General features: G+C 42.6%; 1 protein-coding gene across 2 annotated transcripts in view; it reads left to right on the top strand.

Moving 5' to 3' along the window:
• Positions 1–14,319, top strand: part of DNER (delta/notch like EGF repeat containing) — a 296,900-nt gene that overhangs the window by 253,532 nt on the left and 29,049 nt on the right. For both annotated transcript variants that reach the window (XM_027591453.1, XM_027591452.1), the window contains exon 9: positions 6,883–7,005. In XM_027591453.1, coding sequence (XP_027447254.1) covers positions 6,883–7,005 — 123 coding nt within the window. The remainder of the gene's footprint in view (positions 1–6,882; positions 7,006–14,319) is intronic.

Below are 14,319 nucleotides of genomic sequence, written 5' to 3'. Positions count from 1 at the left end.
TTGCCTCACTGTGCCTTTGCTAAGTCAGTCAATAGTATAGGACCTTGGTCTTCACAGGAGGACACAGAGGAGTTCCAACCCAATGGCAGAACATTCAACAGGGTTCTCAGTAGCTCGAAAAATTACCAGGTGTGGCTCCTTTCCATCTATCTACCCACCTACCTACCTACCTACCTACCTATCTAATCTATCTCTCTCATTACTTATTTATTTTTATTGAGATGTAATTAACATGCAATGTTACATTAATTTCAGGGGTACAACATAGTGATTTGACAAGTCTATACATTATGCTGTGCTCACCACAAATATAGCTATCATTGGTCACCATATAACCCTATTATAGTATCACTGACTATATTCCCTGTGCTGTACCTCTCACCCCTGTGACTTACTCAGTCCATAACTGAAGCCTACACCTCCTACTCTTCTCTCGTCTCTTTATTCCATTCATTTGGTATTTGAATCTGGGTAGCCCCAGATGAACTGAGCGTCCGTATTCTCTATGGCTGGAGGAAGTCACCCAGGGGCTGGTATTATATTAAACCCATAGTCACAGATGGACCCCTCAGTTCTGCCCCCCAAATCCTTTTTCTCAATGAATTTACTCTCTTCACAGTGAAAAATTCAAACCTACACATTCTCAAATCTCCTCAAGTTGTTCTCATGTTATAAAAAGGATCTAGGACGTTGGTTCTCAAAGGGGGTTTATGTTCTCCAGGGGCCATATGGCAATGTCTGGAGACCTTTTTGGTTGTCACAACTGGGGAGAGGTGGGTTGCTGGAATCTAGTGGGTAGAGGCCAGGGATTCTGCTCAACATCTTACAATGTACCGGACAGCTCCCAACCATGAAGAATGAAAGCTCAAAGCTCTGATGCGAAATGTCAAGACCGTCGTGGTCGAGAAACCCTGATTTTGGGTGTTATAACTGAATTTTGTCTCTCCCAAATTCATATGTTGAAGGCCTAACTGTGCCCCCCACCCCCACCCCCGTGCAACTGTATTTAGAGATAGTGCCTTCAAAGAGGTAATTAAGGTTCAATGAGGTCCTAAGGATGGGGCTATAAACCAATATAACTGGTTTTCCATAACTGTCTGAGACACCAGGGAGATGTGCCTACAGAGACAAGGCCGGCCACATGGAAAGAAGACACAGGGAGAAGGTGGCCATCCACAAGCTAAGGAGAGAAACCAAATCTTCTGACAACTTGATCTAGGATTTCCAGCTTCCAGAACTGTGAGAAAATAAATTTCTGTCATTCAACGCCCCCAGGCTGTGGTGTTTGGTTTTGGTGGCCCTAGCAGATTGGTACACTAGGTAATGCATTCTGGGGACATTCTTGGGAAACTAGGAAGAACACAGGGTTGATTGTGTGTCCTTGGGCAAGTTTCTTTATCTCTTTGACTCTTAATTCCTCACCTACATGTTGGGACTAGTCATGCCCATCATTCTGGGTTGTCAGGAGGATTAAACCAGTTAGCACATGTGAAGGGGCTGATATAAAGCAATGGCACTAACATGCTATTAGATTGTAAGCTTCTTGCAGGTAGAGACCTGCTGTTTAGCTTTGTACCCACGGTACCTGGAAGCTCCTGGCACATTGTAGGCACATCTTAAATGTGTGTTGGCTTAATCAGTGGCAGTTTGGGTGCTGATTCAACAGCTATTTTGAGCATCTTTTCTGTGCCAGGCACAGTGGGTACAGCTGTGAATACTGCAATCATAGCCTCAAGCTAATATTCTAGTGGAGGAAGAGAAATAATAATCAAGAATAGAAGCTGAAATATGATTTCAGACAGTTATAAGTGTTGCCATGAAATCAACTGTTATGATGAGTAACTGGTGGGAGAAGCTTTAGCTAGTGTTGTCAGAAAATTATCTGAAGCAGGGTTTTTGCCTTGTTTTGTTTTGTTTACTGATACTGGTGTGCTTTGTTGGTGATTTAAGCTCTTCAAGAGCTATTGCTCTTGTGAAGTGATTTTCCAAAGTGGTGAACAACTCATGGTACAATCTTCTCTTGATTTACCCAGTAGTTACATTCCAGGAAAACTCAGCATATCTTAAAAACTATAAATGCAAATGTACATGTAAAGCTATTAGGTTCTAGGCCTGAAAGGTTACGAACAGGGTTTTAACTTCCATGAATTTCTGATGGGACAGACAGAAGTCATGAGGGATGCTAGGGCATCCTTGGTTGTGCAGGGGTATCCTAGACATTACAAGATGGTTAATATCTCTGGCCTCTACCCACTAAATTCCAGTCGAATCCTCCAATCAGTGTGAAAAGCAATCCCTCCCCTCCCCCCAACTTTCAAAACAACCTCTAAAGGGCAGTTTACCTCCCATTTAGAGTTATGATTTTTTAATAAAGATTTTATTCACTTATTTGAGAGAGAGAGCGCCCAAGCAGAGGAGGGGCAGAGGGACAAGCAGACTCTCCACTGAGCGCAGAGCCTGATTCAGAGCTCGATCCCAGGACCCTGAGATCATGACCTGAGCCAAAGGCAGACGCTTAACCGACTGAGCCGCCCAGGCGCCCCTCCAGTGACTTTCTAATCTTCTAACCCAGCTGTCATTTTTCAGTCTTTAGAGCCTTTGAGCAGCCCTCCTTGATTTCCTTCCCTCCCCTGGCTCCCATGACATTGCTCTCCTTGGCCTTTCCTCCTCTCCTTTGCCTTATCCCTAGCCAGCGTCCTGATCTGGTTTCTTCGCCACCTGCCCATCCATGTTGATCTGATCTCGATCCCTTCTTTTTTCTTCTCCAAAGTTTTTCTTTGATGAAACTTCAGCACCACTTCAGGGCCACAAATTCCCAAGATGCTGTTTCTACACTATTCAAGTCTATTTTTCTAGCTGCCACCCGGACCTCCCTAAGTGAGCCCTAAGTTAAACAAAATCCAACTGGTCAACTTTCTGAAAAACCTGATATTCCTTTGGTTGTGTTAATGGCGACATCATCCATTCACTCGGCCTAAACATGGTGGCCATCTTGACCACTCTCACTCCTTACGTCCAATTGATCACTGTGTTCTGTCAATTTAAGGAATATTGGAGTCGAATATTCAGGAGCAAGTCATGCAAAGATGGGAGTGGTGGTGATGAAGATCGGTGCCCTGGAAAGGGCCACTCTGATCTCACCCTTCTGATCTTTTGTTTTATTTAAAAAAGTTCTGTGGACTAGCCTAATTTTCCTAGACCCTGGGCATACTGCCCTGAGCTAATTTGTTTGCCCGAATTAATTACTAGCAGGGGGTGGCAGCCTCATTTTCACAGAAGCCTTCTCTTTTGGAAGGAATGCCTTTTTATTCAAACAGTCCAATTTAGGTTCTTTGGTACCCAGTGTAAGGAGTGCCTTGACATTTCCATAAAGATGTTGAAATGTTACCATCCCTGAAGAAACAGTTTCAGAATATGAAACCTTTATCTTTTTCTTTTCCCCCAAGGAAGAAAAACATCACCAGCTTAATTATCTCTGTAAAATAACTTCCTTATTTGCTTTTCATGTTACTCGTGGAAGAAGAGAATGATACAGTTTGTAAAGAATGAAAACAATTACAAATAATTTCATGAAATTTGCTTTTGATTTTTGTCCGTGTAAATAACACCCCAATTGCGAGGTCAAAGGTGCTTGTAGGGTTATCTGTTGTTCTTCCAACTGATTTTTAAAAGATCTGTTAGGAGAGCAAATACAGTTGGAAAGATGTTCCTTGCGATTGTTGCTCCACACTGAGAAGCCGAAAGACAATGAACATGTTATGTAGGTAATATATGAAAAAAATTTTAATTGTGAGAAAAATCACATAACATGAAATCTACCCTGTTTACAAATTTTTAAGGGTACAGTACAGTTTTATTAATGATATGCACATTGTCATGCAGCAGATCTCTAGAACATTTTCATTTTGCAAAACTGGAACTCTATATCCATTGACAGCAACTCCCCATTTTCCCCTACCCCCAAGCCCCTGACAGCCACCATTCTACTCTCCTTCTGTGAGTTTCACTACTTCAGATGCCTCATATAACTGGAATCATGAAATATTTGTCCTTCTGTGACTGGCTTATTTCACTTAGCTTCTAGTCTCAAGGTTCATCCATGTTATAGCATATGACAAGATTTCTTTCCTTTTTTAAGGGCTAAATAATATTCCATCATATGTATAAACTGCATTTTCTTTATCCATTCATCCGCTGATTGACATTTTGGTTGACTCTACCTCTTGGCTATTGTGAATAATGCTGCAATGAATATGGGAATGCAAATACCTCTTCGAGATCCTGTTTTCCATTATTTTGGATAAATCCCACAAATGCCATTATAATTCATATAATAGTTCTATTTTTAATTTTGAGGGGATTCTCTGTATTGTTTTCCCTAGCGCTTGCACCATTTCACATTTCCACCAGCAGTGTACAAGGGTTCTCATTTCTCCATATCCTTGCCAACACTTACTGTTTTTTCTCTCTCTCTCTCTCTCTCTCTGTGTGTGTGTGTGTGTGTGTGTGTGTGTGTGTGTCTGTGTGTTTATAATGTCTGTTCTAACAGATGTGATGTGATATCTCATCGTGGTCTTGATTTGCATTTCCTTGCTGATTGGTGGTGTTGAGCATCTTCTAACCTCTTGGCTACTTGTATTCTCTTACACCTTCCACAAAAAACAACTCAAAATGGATTAAAGACTTAAATGTAAGACCTGAAACTGTAACACTCCTAGAAGAAAACATAGGGGGAAAATCTTCATAATATTGGTCTTGGCAATGATTTATTGGATATGACAACAAAAGCACAGACAACAAAAGCAAAAATAGACAAGTGGGGCTAAAACTAAAAAACAACACAGCAGAGGAAGCAATAAATAAATTGCTTAATGAAAGCCAACTATGGAATGGGAGAAAATGCTTGCAAGCCATCTATTTGATAAAGAGTTAATGTCCAAAACTCATAAAAAGAAAGATTTTCTGTTGAACCCAGATCGGGAGTCAGCAAACTTGTTCTCTAAGAGGCCAGCTAGTAAGGATTTTGGGCTTCACGGGCCATATGGTCTCTGTTGCAACTACTCAGGCTGCTGTTGTAGTGGGAACACGGCCATAGACAATACATAAATGGATGAGTGTGACTGTGTCTCAATAAAACTTTATTTACAAAACCAGACTGGGATGGATTTGGCCTGTGAGCCAGAGTTTGCTGATCCTTAAACTAGAGCAGGGTTCTCCATCTGACTCTGTTAGCATTTTAGCTGGGTCTTTTTTTGGGGGGGAGTGGTCATGGAGGGCTGGCCCATGCCTCCCAGGATGTTTAGTAGCATCCTGATGCTAGATACCAGTGGCAGGCTCCTTCCCCTCCACCCTAGTTGTGACAACCAAAAGTGTCTCCAAACATTGCCAAATTCTGGGGGCAAAATTGCTGTCAGTTGAGAAACTCTCATCTAGATGATCAAAATACTGATGAAGGGAAATAAAAAATATTTCCCTAAAATTACAAAAAGTAGGGTAAGATGGAAGAATTGAAAACCATGGCTTGTTTGTCTCCGGTAGGTCAAGGTCTCCTCAGAGGGGCCATTATCACTGTCTAATTTTGGAAAGCAGTTCAGAAACAACTGAAATGGCAACAAACTTGAAAAAAGTACTCTGTTAATACTGCAGATAGGAGCTTAACCTACTTTTGCGATAGGCACGAGAAAGAAAACAGTTCGACACATTAGCATGTACTAATGGAACTTTCTGAGTTTGAGGGTTGGCTATGAGTTGGAAAGCTGGAAAAAAAAAAAACTAGTAGTTCTAGTTCTCATTTGAGCAAGGGTTTATTTTTTCTGCTTATCTGAATTCAGAACTGACACAGGCAGGGTGATTTTTGAAAGCACTCACGTGTTTCTCATTGTTTGGCCAGGGCCAGAAAAAAAAAATGGCTTGGTTTCACTGCAAATTGGCACTGACGCATGTTTTTGAAAGTTAAAAACAGTATAACATTCATGAGTGAATCTCAAAGAATGTTGTCTTCTTGTCCTTTAGAATAAACACCTGTGTTGCAAACGGAGTAAAAGCCATCTTTATTGGGAAGCTGTTGGTTTCTTTTTCTTCATTGCTCTTATTTTATTTTTAACAACTAGAATTTTAAAGTACAATTTAAAATATTGTAATTGAGATAATAGTTCTTTTATGTTTTTAAAGATTTTATTTATGTATTTGAGAGAGTGAGCAGAGAGAGAGGGACAAGCAGATGCCCCGTGGAGCACAGAGCCCATTGCGGGGCTCGATCCCAGGATCCTGAGATCATGACCTGAGCTGAAATCAGGTGTTCAACCAACTGAGCCACCCAGATGCCCCAAGCAAATCACAATTTTAAATTAAAAAGAATTACCCCACATTTTATCAGGAATTTCAGTGAAGCCTTTTTAGCTGACTTTCTTCTTGACCTGAAGAGCAAAGGAAATAATGGATCCCTTTCTCTTTTAATAAAATTCTCTTTAGTTGCTAGATATGGCTTTCTGATTGGAGGAGGAGTGGTCCACATCTTTGAAAGGAGCTGTTGCTTCCATGCTGTCAACCCCACTGGGATCATCCCTGTCTCCTGTGGCCACAGCCGATGCACTCCGTGACCCCGGTCTCCGGGTCACTACTAATGTAGTAATGAGACCATCTGGTGGATAAATGGGATCATTCCTTTTATACTTGGGATCCTGAAGAAAGGTGATGAGAACGCATTCTTCCTAGCCTTCCCAGAAAGCCACATTTCAATTATACCCCAGGGGACCCAACTCCTGAAATCCCGTCTGTCTGTCCCGCTCTTCCCATGCCGACCCTGCCACCTTTCTTGTAAGCTGTCCGGCGTGCGTTTAAATGGAACCCATTTGACCACAGGCCTTTTTCTCTGCCCTTCAGGTTACCACGGCCTCTACTGTGAGGAGGAATATAACGAGTGCCTCTCTGCCCCTTGCCTGAACGCCGCCACCTGCAGGGACCTCGTTAACGGCTATGAGTGCGTGTGCCTGGCGGAATACAAAGGTGAGCACGTCTCAGCCTTCTTATGCCCGAGTGGCCTAAATGACGTCACGGATTTCTCAACTCAAATGCATAAACCTCTAATTGGAGCTTTACATTATTCAGGGTAAAACCCAAATGCTGGAGATGCGAAGATTTATGGGACCGAAGAGAGCAATTAGCAAGTCTGGGGTTTCCTCTGGATAAACTGAAAAACCTCTCTCCTGCCCTTTCCTTCTTCCCCTATCCTCGCTCTTTTCTCTGTTGAATGTGTACAAATCCGATGGTAAGAAGTGAGCCTAAGTGCCCCGTCAGACATTGATCGAAGGACAGGGCTGTGGGGCTCGCTGGGCAGAGACAGGATATTGCGCTGTTGGTGGAGGACGCAGGTGGAATCTCACATGTTGGAAAAAAGTTAATTCTCATTAAATGAGTCAGTTGCAAGGGAAATGTTAGCTCATTGGAGTGGATACGTGTCAAAGTCACTCTGGAAAAACAGCCGACATCGACAGAGTGTTTATAGTGTGCAGACCTTGTTCTAAGCCCTCGTGTGCATGAACTCACACAGTCCTCCCAATAACCCTGTGAGGTGGCAGTGGTGTCCCTCAGAAGCCCGGCCAGCGTGTCCCTAATGCCCTTTCTTCTGCCTCCCCAGTGGGCTCAATGGTGTGGCTCCATTCTAAGCCCAGACACCCTTGGACGGCACCACGCCAGGAAATCGTGTTTATCAGCTGCTGCGCACATTTCTCTAAGCCACAACTTCAGGGCTGGGTTTAGATTTTTGTAATGCCTCTGTGGGCTCTATTTATAGCCATTTCATTTAACCTCTGGCTCCCAGCACTGCTTACTTGATACCATCCATCTGCCTGGTAACCTGGCCTTGCAGCTGCTGCTCTTTCTCATTGGTTGGACCCACCGTTATTTAGTGGTCTTTTTGGTGGGCCTTCAGGGTGTGTAGGCCACATGGATGAACTTGATCTGGTCTCTCTGGCTGGAAGGGATGAGGCTGGGCCAAGTGTTTGCTTTATGTTCAGTAGATCTGCTTCTTCTCTCCCAGTGTGATGCCCATTTAGAGCCAAAGTCCACCATTTCTGCAAGGGCAGATGGGCTGGCTTCATTCATGTGGATTTCATTCCAGGGTTTTCAGAGTATTGAGAAATAGGGAGTCTGATCAATTCTGGAAAGAAGAATAAAGGAGCAGTGAGTCAGGAGACCTAAGTAGCTCAGCCTAATCGTGCCACGGGCTTCCTGCTGAGCTGGGAGTAAACTCTTAAGCTGACCAGTCTTTATTTTGTCAGTATAAAGCAAAGACAGTGATGTTTACTGACATTTTGAAATTCTTCAATGACAAAATTAGTAGTGGATGTGCTTCGAAAATTAAAAATTCCGAGTTCTTCAGTTGATGATACAATTTTCCTATCTTTGAGGCATTGCTCAGGCTCTCGTGCCTAAGCAGTAACAAATACAATTACACACCATGAGCCACAGATACATATGTTGATCCTTCTATATATACTCTAAATTCCGCCCCTTCTGTCTTTCTGGGACTTGCCTCCATCAGTTACTGACTCTCTGTGAGGGATGACCCAAGAAGGAAAGTGACTCTGGAGGATATCCCAACATACCAGAGGATATGGATTCTCAAGGAGAGGATGCAGGTGCTGGGAGCCTTTGCACACCACAAGGTTAGGGGAGAACCGAATCAATGGCTAGCAGAGCTCCAAGCACCCTCAGTTTACAAAGAGGAAGTATATGCTGTGAATGTGCTCCATGTGACCTAATGAGCTGGGGGGTGGGGTAGCTACAGATCTTATGGGGACTGGCTGCCCTCTAATATAACTGCACAGGTGGGCTGAGCCGGTCCTTTATTTTCTGTATGGCTGAGAGAAAATGGTCTCTATTCATTCCTGGAGAGCCCTGAGCCTCCCAAACTGGGAGGCCTCCACTCTGTGCCCTAGTATACAGGGTTACCAGTTGGCCGGCCTGTCTAGCACTGGAGGGGAGTCTCCAGCGGCATCTGTCTCTGCCTGACGTTGGCAACCTTCACCCTGGCCAGTACGGGGAGCCTGTCTCAGCAAATCAAAAAGGGAAAATAATCTAGAAAATAAAAATGAAATTGCAACAATAACCAACAACTCCAACCACTCCAGGGAGGGAGTGAAGAAAGTAATATATATTACCCAAACTTGAATCTGGATCTGGAAAAGCCAAAAGAGGAACTATTTTGTGGTGGAAGTGAAAATATGAGGAAAGGGAAATCCTGACTGACAAGATAGGAAATGTGGGGAGAAGATCCAGGAGCTCTGTTTCCGTCTGGATGGTGGATGCTCAGAGGAAGAAGGAACACATGGAAATAAAACCAGAATCAACTAATTACTGGAAGGAGAAGTCTATGAGCTGGAGAAAACTGGTTTTCAAATAGAATGAATAGGGCTTGCAGAACGCTAGAGGGGTTAATGAAAGAGATGATACACCATTTGAGATTTCCTAGTAAAATTTCTAAATCTAAGGATGAAGAGAAGTCTTTTTGTTCATAAGAGTCTTCAACAGGGAGTGCAAGTTACATACAAAAGAAAGAGTCAAATCCGCACTGACCTTCTCCTCTCTGTAATGAAACTAAGCAATAGTGGAGCACTGTTTCAGGCTCCTCAGTGCAAAGGACAGGTAGTCCTTACATTTGAGGGCAAAAGAAAGACATTTCGCACATTTAAGGATACAGAAAACATAACACCATGTCCCCTTTCCAAGAAAATCATTTTAAAAAGTATTCTCACTCAGCTGGACCTAAATCAGAACAAATATAACTAGATAGGGGAAGATAGAGAACAGGAAGAGCGTTGAACAGACTCCTTTAAATGCAGGGATAAACCTAAATAGATGATATTAAAGTGATTGTGGACGGTAATTTAATGGTGAAGAGAAGTCTTCTGAAAACAAGTTACACCTGCTTTACCAATTAGTTCTGCTGTGTGATGAATCACTACGAAGTGGTGGCTTGAAATGATACCCTTTTAGTTGCTAACGGTTCCTTTGGTCCAGGCATGTCTTCGTGGACTCCCTGCTTGGGGTTCCACAAGGCTGGAATCAGGATGTTGGCTGAACTGAGTTCTCATCTGAGGCTTGAATAGGAAAGGGTCAACCTCTGTGTTCCCTCCAGTTGTTGGCAGAATTCATAACCTTGTGGCTGTAGAATTCATGGCAGCTTGCTCCTTGAAAGGTAGCAGTGAAAGGGATGTGAAAGAGAGCTTGTGCTGTTTCATGTCTCTCACTTCAGGAGAGAAGACTGCACCCACTAAAAATATCACCTAATTAGGTCTGGCCCACCTGAGATCAACACAAATTGAACTGATTAGGGACGTTAACTGCACCTTCAAAATCGCTTAACTTTTGCTGGATGCTCTTGGTTCAAAGCTCACACGCAAGGGAAGGGTGTGACTCATTGAGGGTCCCCCTAGGGTGTGTCCATCATACCCATTCTTAAGGAAAAATTTAAATGACCACATTCAAGTTTCCTATCATCTTAACTAAATCCATGAGTTGAAGGGGGTGGGGATGGGAAGGGTTGGAAGACATACCCATCTGTTAAAGATCTCATCTCAGTGGGCAGATAAAGTGATCATTTAATTTGGGTATATGTGTAGAGACCTTTAGGTTTAGATTTAAAGTAAGACCCCTGAAGGCAAAGCCTAGCAGCGTAAATGGTCAGACTTCTAAAGTAAGAGTGGTGGGGAGGGAGTGTTGTTGGGTGGTAGAAGGAAGTAAGAGAGAGGTGGAGGGAGCTAAGACATGCCCTCCAATCTCTCCTTGGGGGATGGACATTTGGAAGCATTTCCCCGAACATATATTTACATGTAGGTTGTGGGCATAAACTCGGGAACCTACCAGACAGGTGGGCAGCAAGTCCTGACTAGTACTTACCTCTGGAGTTAGAACTTAGGTGGGTGGTGTGTTGAGGGTGGGAGTTGAGACTTGAACCTCTTACTTTACATATACATTTTTTTAAGTGGTGGTCTTTACTGTTTTATGTTAAAATAGAACTTAAATAAGTGAATATGACTTTCTAAAAAGAATGTGCGTAATAGGAGGTCAGGCAAGTATCGCTAAGAACATTTTGAAAAAGGAGAGCAAGGGGGGGGAGCTTTTGCCAGGTGTTTTATTATTATTTGTTTATTATTACTACATTCAGGTGTTATGGGTGCAAGAATGGACAGCTAACCAAAACTGAATAATGGCCCAGAAACCATCATCTGTAATAATGTATGACTCTTAAGGAGAAATTGCTATAAATGGGGAGGAATTGTTTTGTTTTGTTTTGTTTTTCATAAATGGTGTTGGAGAGATTGGGCTGCTAAGTAGTAGAGAAAAGAAATGTTTTTAAACTTCTAAATACATTCCATGTAAATTGGAAAAAAACACTTTTCATTGGCTCTGTCTTCCTCTACTTACTTCCTCTCTCTTCCTCTTTATTTTACAAGCAAGTTTCCCTAGAGTTGCTATAGATAGCATCTCAATTTGTAACATTTTTATTCTTTTCTTTTTTTTTTTTAAGATTTTATTTATTTATTTGACAGAGAGAGACACAGCGAGAGAGGGAACACCAGCAGGGGGAGTGGGAGAGGGAGAAGCAGGCTTCCCGCCGAGCAGGGAGCCCGATGCGGGGCTCGATCCCAGGACCCTGGGATCATGACCTGAGCCGAAGGCAGACGCTCAACGACTGAGCCACCCAGGCACCCTATTCTTTTCTTAATCCTCTTCAGTTTGGATCTTGTCCACACCATTCTGCTAAAATGGATCTTGCGGTGACCTAACTGAAGCCTTTTTTCAGTGAGATCCCGGAGCCTACCCCTCCAGCTTCTGACTCCCAGTTCCTGGGTTCCTGCTTCCTGCTTCCTTGCCCCGTTGACCGCTGGCTCCCTCTTGAAACTCACTCTGCTTTAGCTTCCTCCTGCGGCTCCGTTCCTGTGCCCTGACTCTTGTCTCCGTGCCCTCACCGAATCCTTGCCCTCCGGACACCATAAATGTCATTGGTCCCCAGGGTTTCCTTCTTGTCCCCTCCTTCTCCCCCCGACTCTTTGCCGTCACCCAGCCCTGCATCCACTGCCTGCAGTGTTGGGTCCCCGAGCATGTGACACCTCCCTCCTTGACCTCTCCCAACCTTGTCTCTGTATTTGCTGTGACACTGATGGTCAACCCTGTAGAAATTCCTTCTTTCTTAGGCTAAATCATCATCTCCTGAAAGGCGGAGACTATATAAAGTTTCTTTTTTTCCTCCCATTAATTCTCTGCAGCTCTTGATGTGGTGGCTTGCACAAAGGCAAGTGCTCCACAGCCATCTTCAGTTGGATTGAAATTGCTGCTTAACACACTGATTAAATAAAGGAAACCAACGTGAATGTTTTCCCAGAAAATTTCCACTGTAGATCATGAAATTGTTAGAAGCAAAATGCGTGGAGGGACTTGGAGTGACCTCCCTTTGGACATAGCGAAATGCTCATCCCTCCTCCAAATTAGCTCAGAGCTAGTTCATGGCAAGACTTTTAAGACCTTGGTTAGTTCACAACTTCATATTGTCAAAAAGTCAAGTTTCCCCATATGGTGTTGACTTTTATTTTAGTAGGACAAACTACATGATCAACAGCATACTAATTTGGAATTTTTGGTGCCAGAGTTATAAAGAAAATATTTCAATTTTTAATTATGGAAACAGTGCAACAATAATACAATTTTTGGAAAGGAGAAAATTTGAGATATCTCATAGTTTTCAACAGAATACAAGAGCAGTAAGCATCTCTGTTGTTTCCGTCCTTTTTAAATATCCATGTTTTCACAGATACAATGGACTATACCTATAATTTTTATATTGTTCTTCCCATACCTTCCTTTTGTAGTATGTTTGATTTAGATTTTACTAGGAAGTCTTACTAGTTCTATATTAAATGGCTATGTAATATTCCCCTAGAGGAATATTTATCCATTCCCTTGTGGCATCTGATGTGAGGCTGTTATAAACAGTTCTGAAATGAACATCTTTATGCATATAATTTTTATACTTTCTGAATTTGGGGGGGTGGGATTGGGTTTCAGAAATGAGATCACTGGGTTATAGGTTCGATCACATTGTACCTAATTGTTTATTTTAAAAGTCTACAGAAATTTGTAATTGAAGATGAGAACACTTTGTTTGCCCAAATTGCTTATTTCTGTGTAACCAGTGAACAAGAATTTCTGGATATTTTGTGTATGTAGCCCTTCTCCAATAGTGGGATAGATACAAAAATGGATAAGTCAGGGTTTCTTCCTTTTTTGGGCTATTATTTAGCCAGAGGAGCAGACTGAGACTGGCACACACAAAAGAAGTAGTGAGGCCAAGGTCGAGATGTCAGTTGTCATTTCTGAGGGGAAGGAAGTTTAGAAGGGGTTGGCCTCTGTGATGGTTGAAATACTGGGAAAGTTTTTGTGGAGGAAATAAGCTTGAATAAAATAAGATGGTGTCTTAAAATGAATGTTAAGTTCAAAGAACATATAGAGTTAATTTCTTTACCTGATTTAATTTTCCTGGAGCTAAAATAGTGACTTTCGGTTTTCAAAACACTAATCACGACTAAGTTGTGATGGCAACAAAGATTTACAATTGGTGTGCTCCTCTTTGAATTTTTGCTCATTTTAATTCTAAAATTAACTTCTATACAGAGCCCTGTTGGAATAGAGGTCTTTTCAGAAACATTGCCTCTCTATCCCTTAATATGAAAAGTATGAATTTTTATTAGTTTTGACTGAATTACAGTTTATTTTTGCTTGAGACTAAACATAAATTTCGTAATAGTGCGTGCTACGTCCTTTGCCAATGGGTGATGCATGTGTCGTTCCACGGACTTAATTTGAAGTGTGGACCTGGTTTTCCCTGACAAAATAGGGTGTTTTTGAGGCAGATTTGGAATGGCTTCTCACTCCTCTGGCAGTCCTACCTGTGTGTCAGCCAAAGTACACGGACCGTCGCCCCTCCTGAAAAGACAGGATTCTGGTGATACACCCAGAATTTCTTCCATGCGTTAAATCATGGCCTCTACTCTAAGGGACCTCAGAGATTTGTTGGGGGGGGGGAGATGGATCAGACAGGAGAACAGATAAGTCATGCTTTGACACAGTGAACTCTGTACACAGTGCGAATCTCAGCATGCTCTCAACGCACAATGGTGGAAAAATGGAGCTCTGTCTCGGGAGACTCAGGTTCAGCTTTCCAGAGAAAGAGCATTTGAGTTAGGCTTTGACAGATAGAATGTGCCAGGGGGAGACCAGCCTGGGCAGAAGGAAAGGAAGGCATTCTTGTCAGAGGAAATG

This window comes from Zalophus californianus, chromosome 3 (genome assembly GCF_009762305.2).
Source record: "Zalophus californianus isolate mZalCal1 chromosome 3, mZalCal1.pri.v2, whole genome shotgun sequence".
Classification (NCBI taxonomy): domain Eukaryota; kingdom Metazoa; phylum Chordata; class Mammalia; order Carnivora; family Otariidae; genus Zalophus; species Zalophus californianus.
This window is presented reverse-complemented; position numbering and strand designations above follow the sequence as displayed.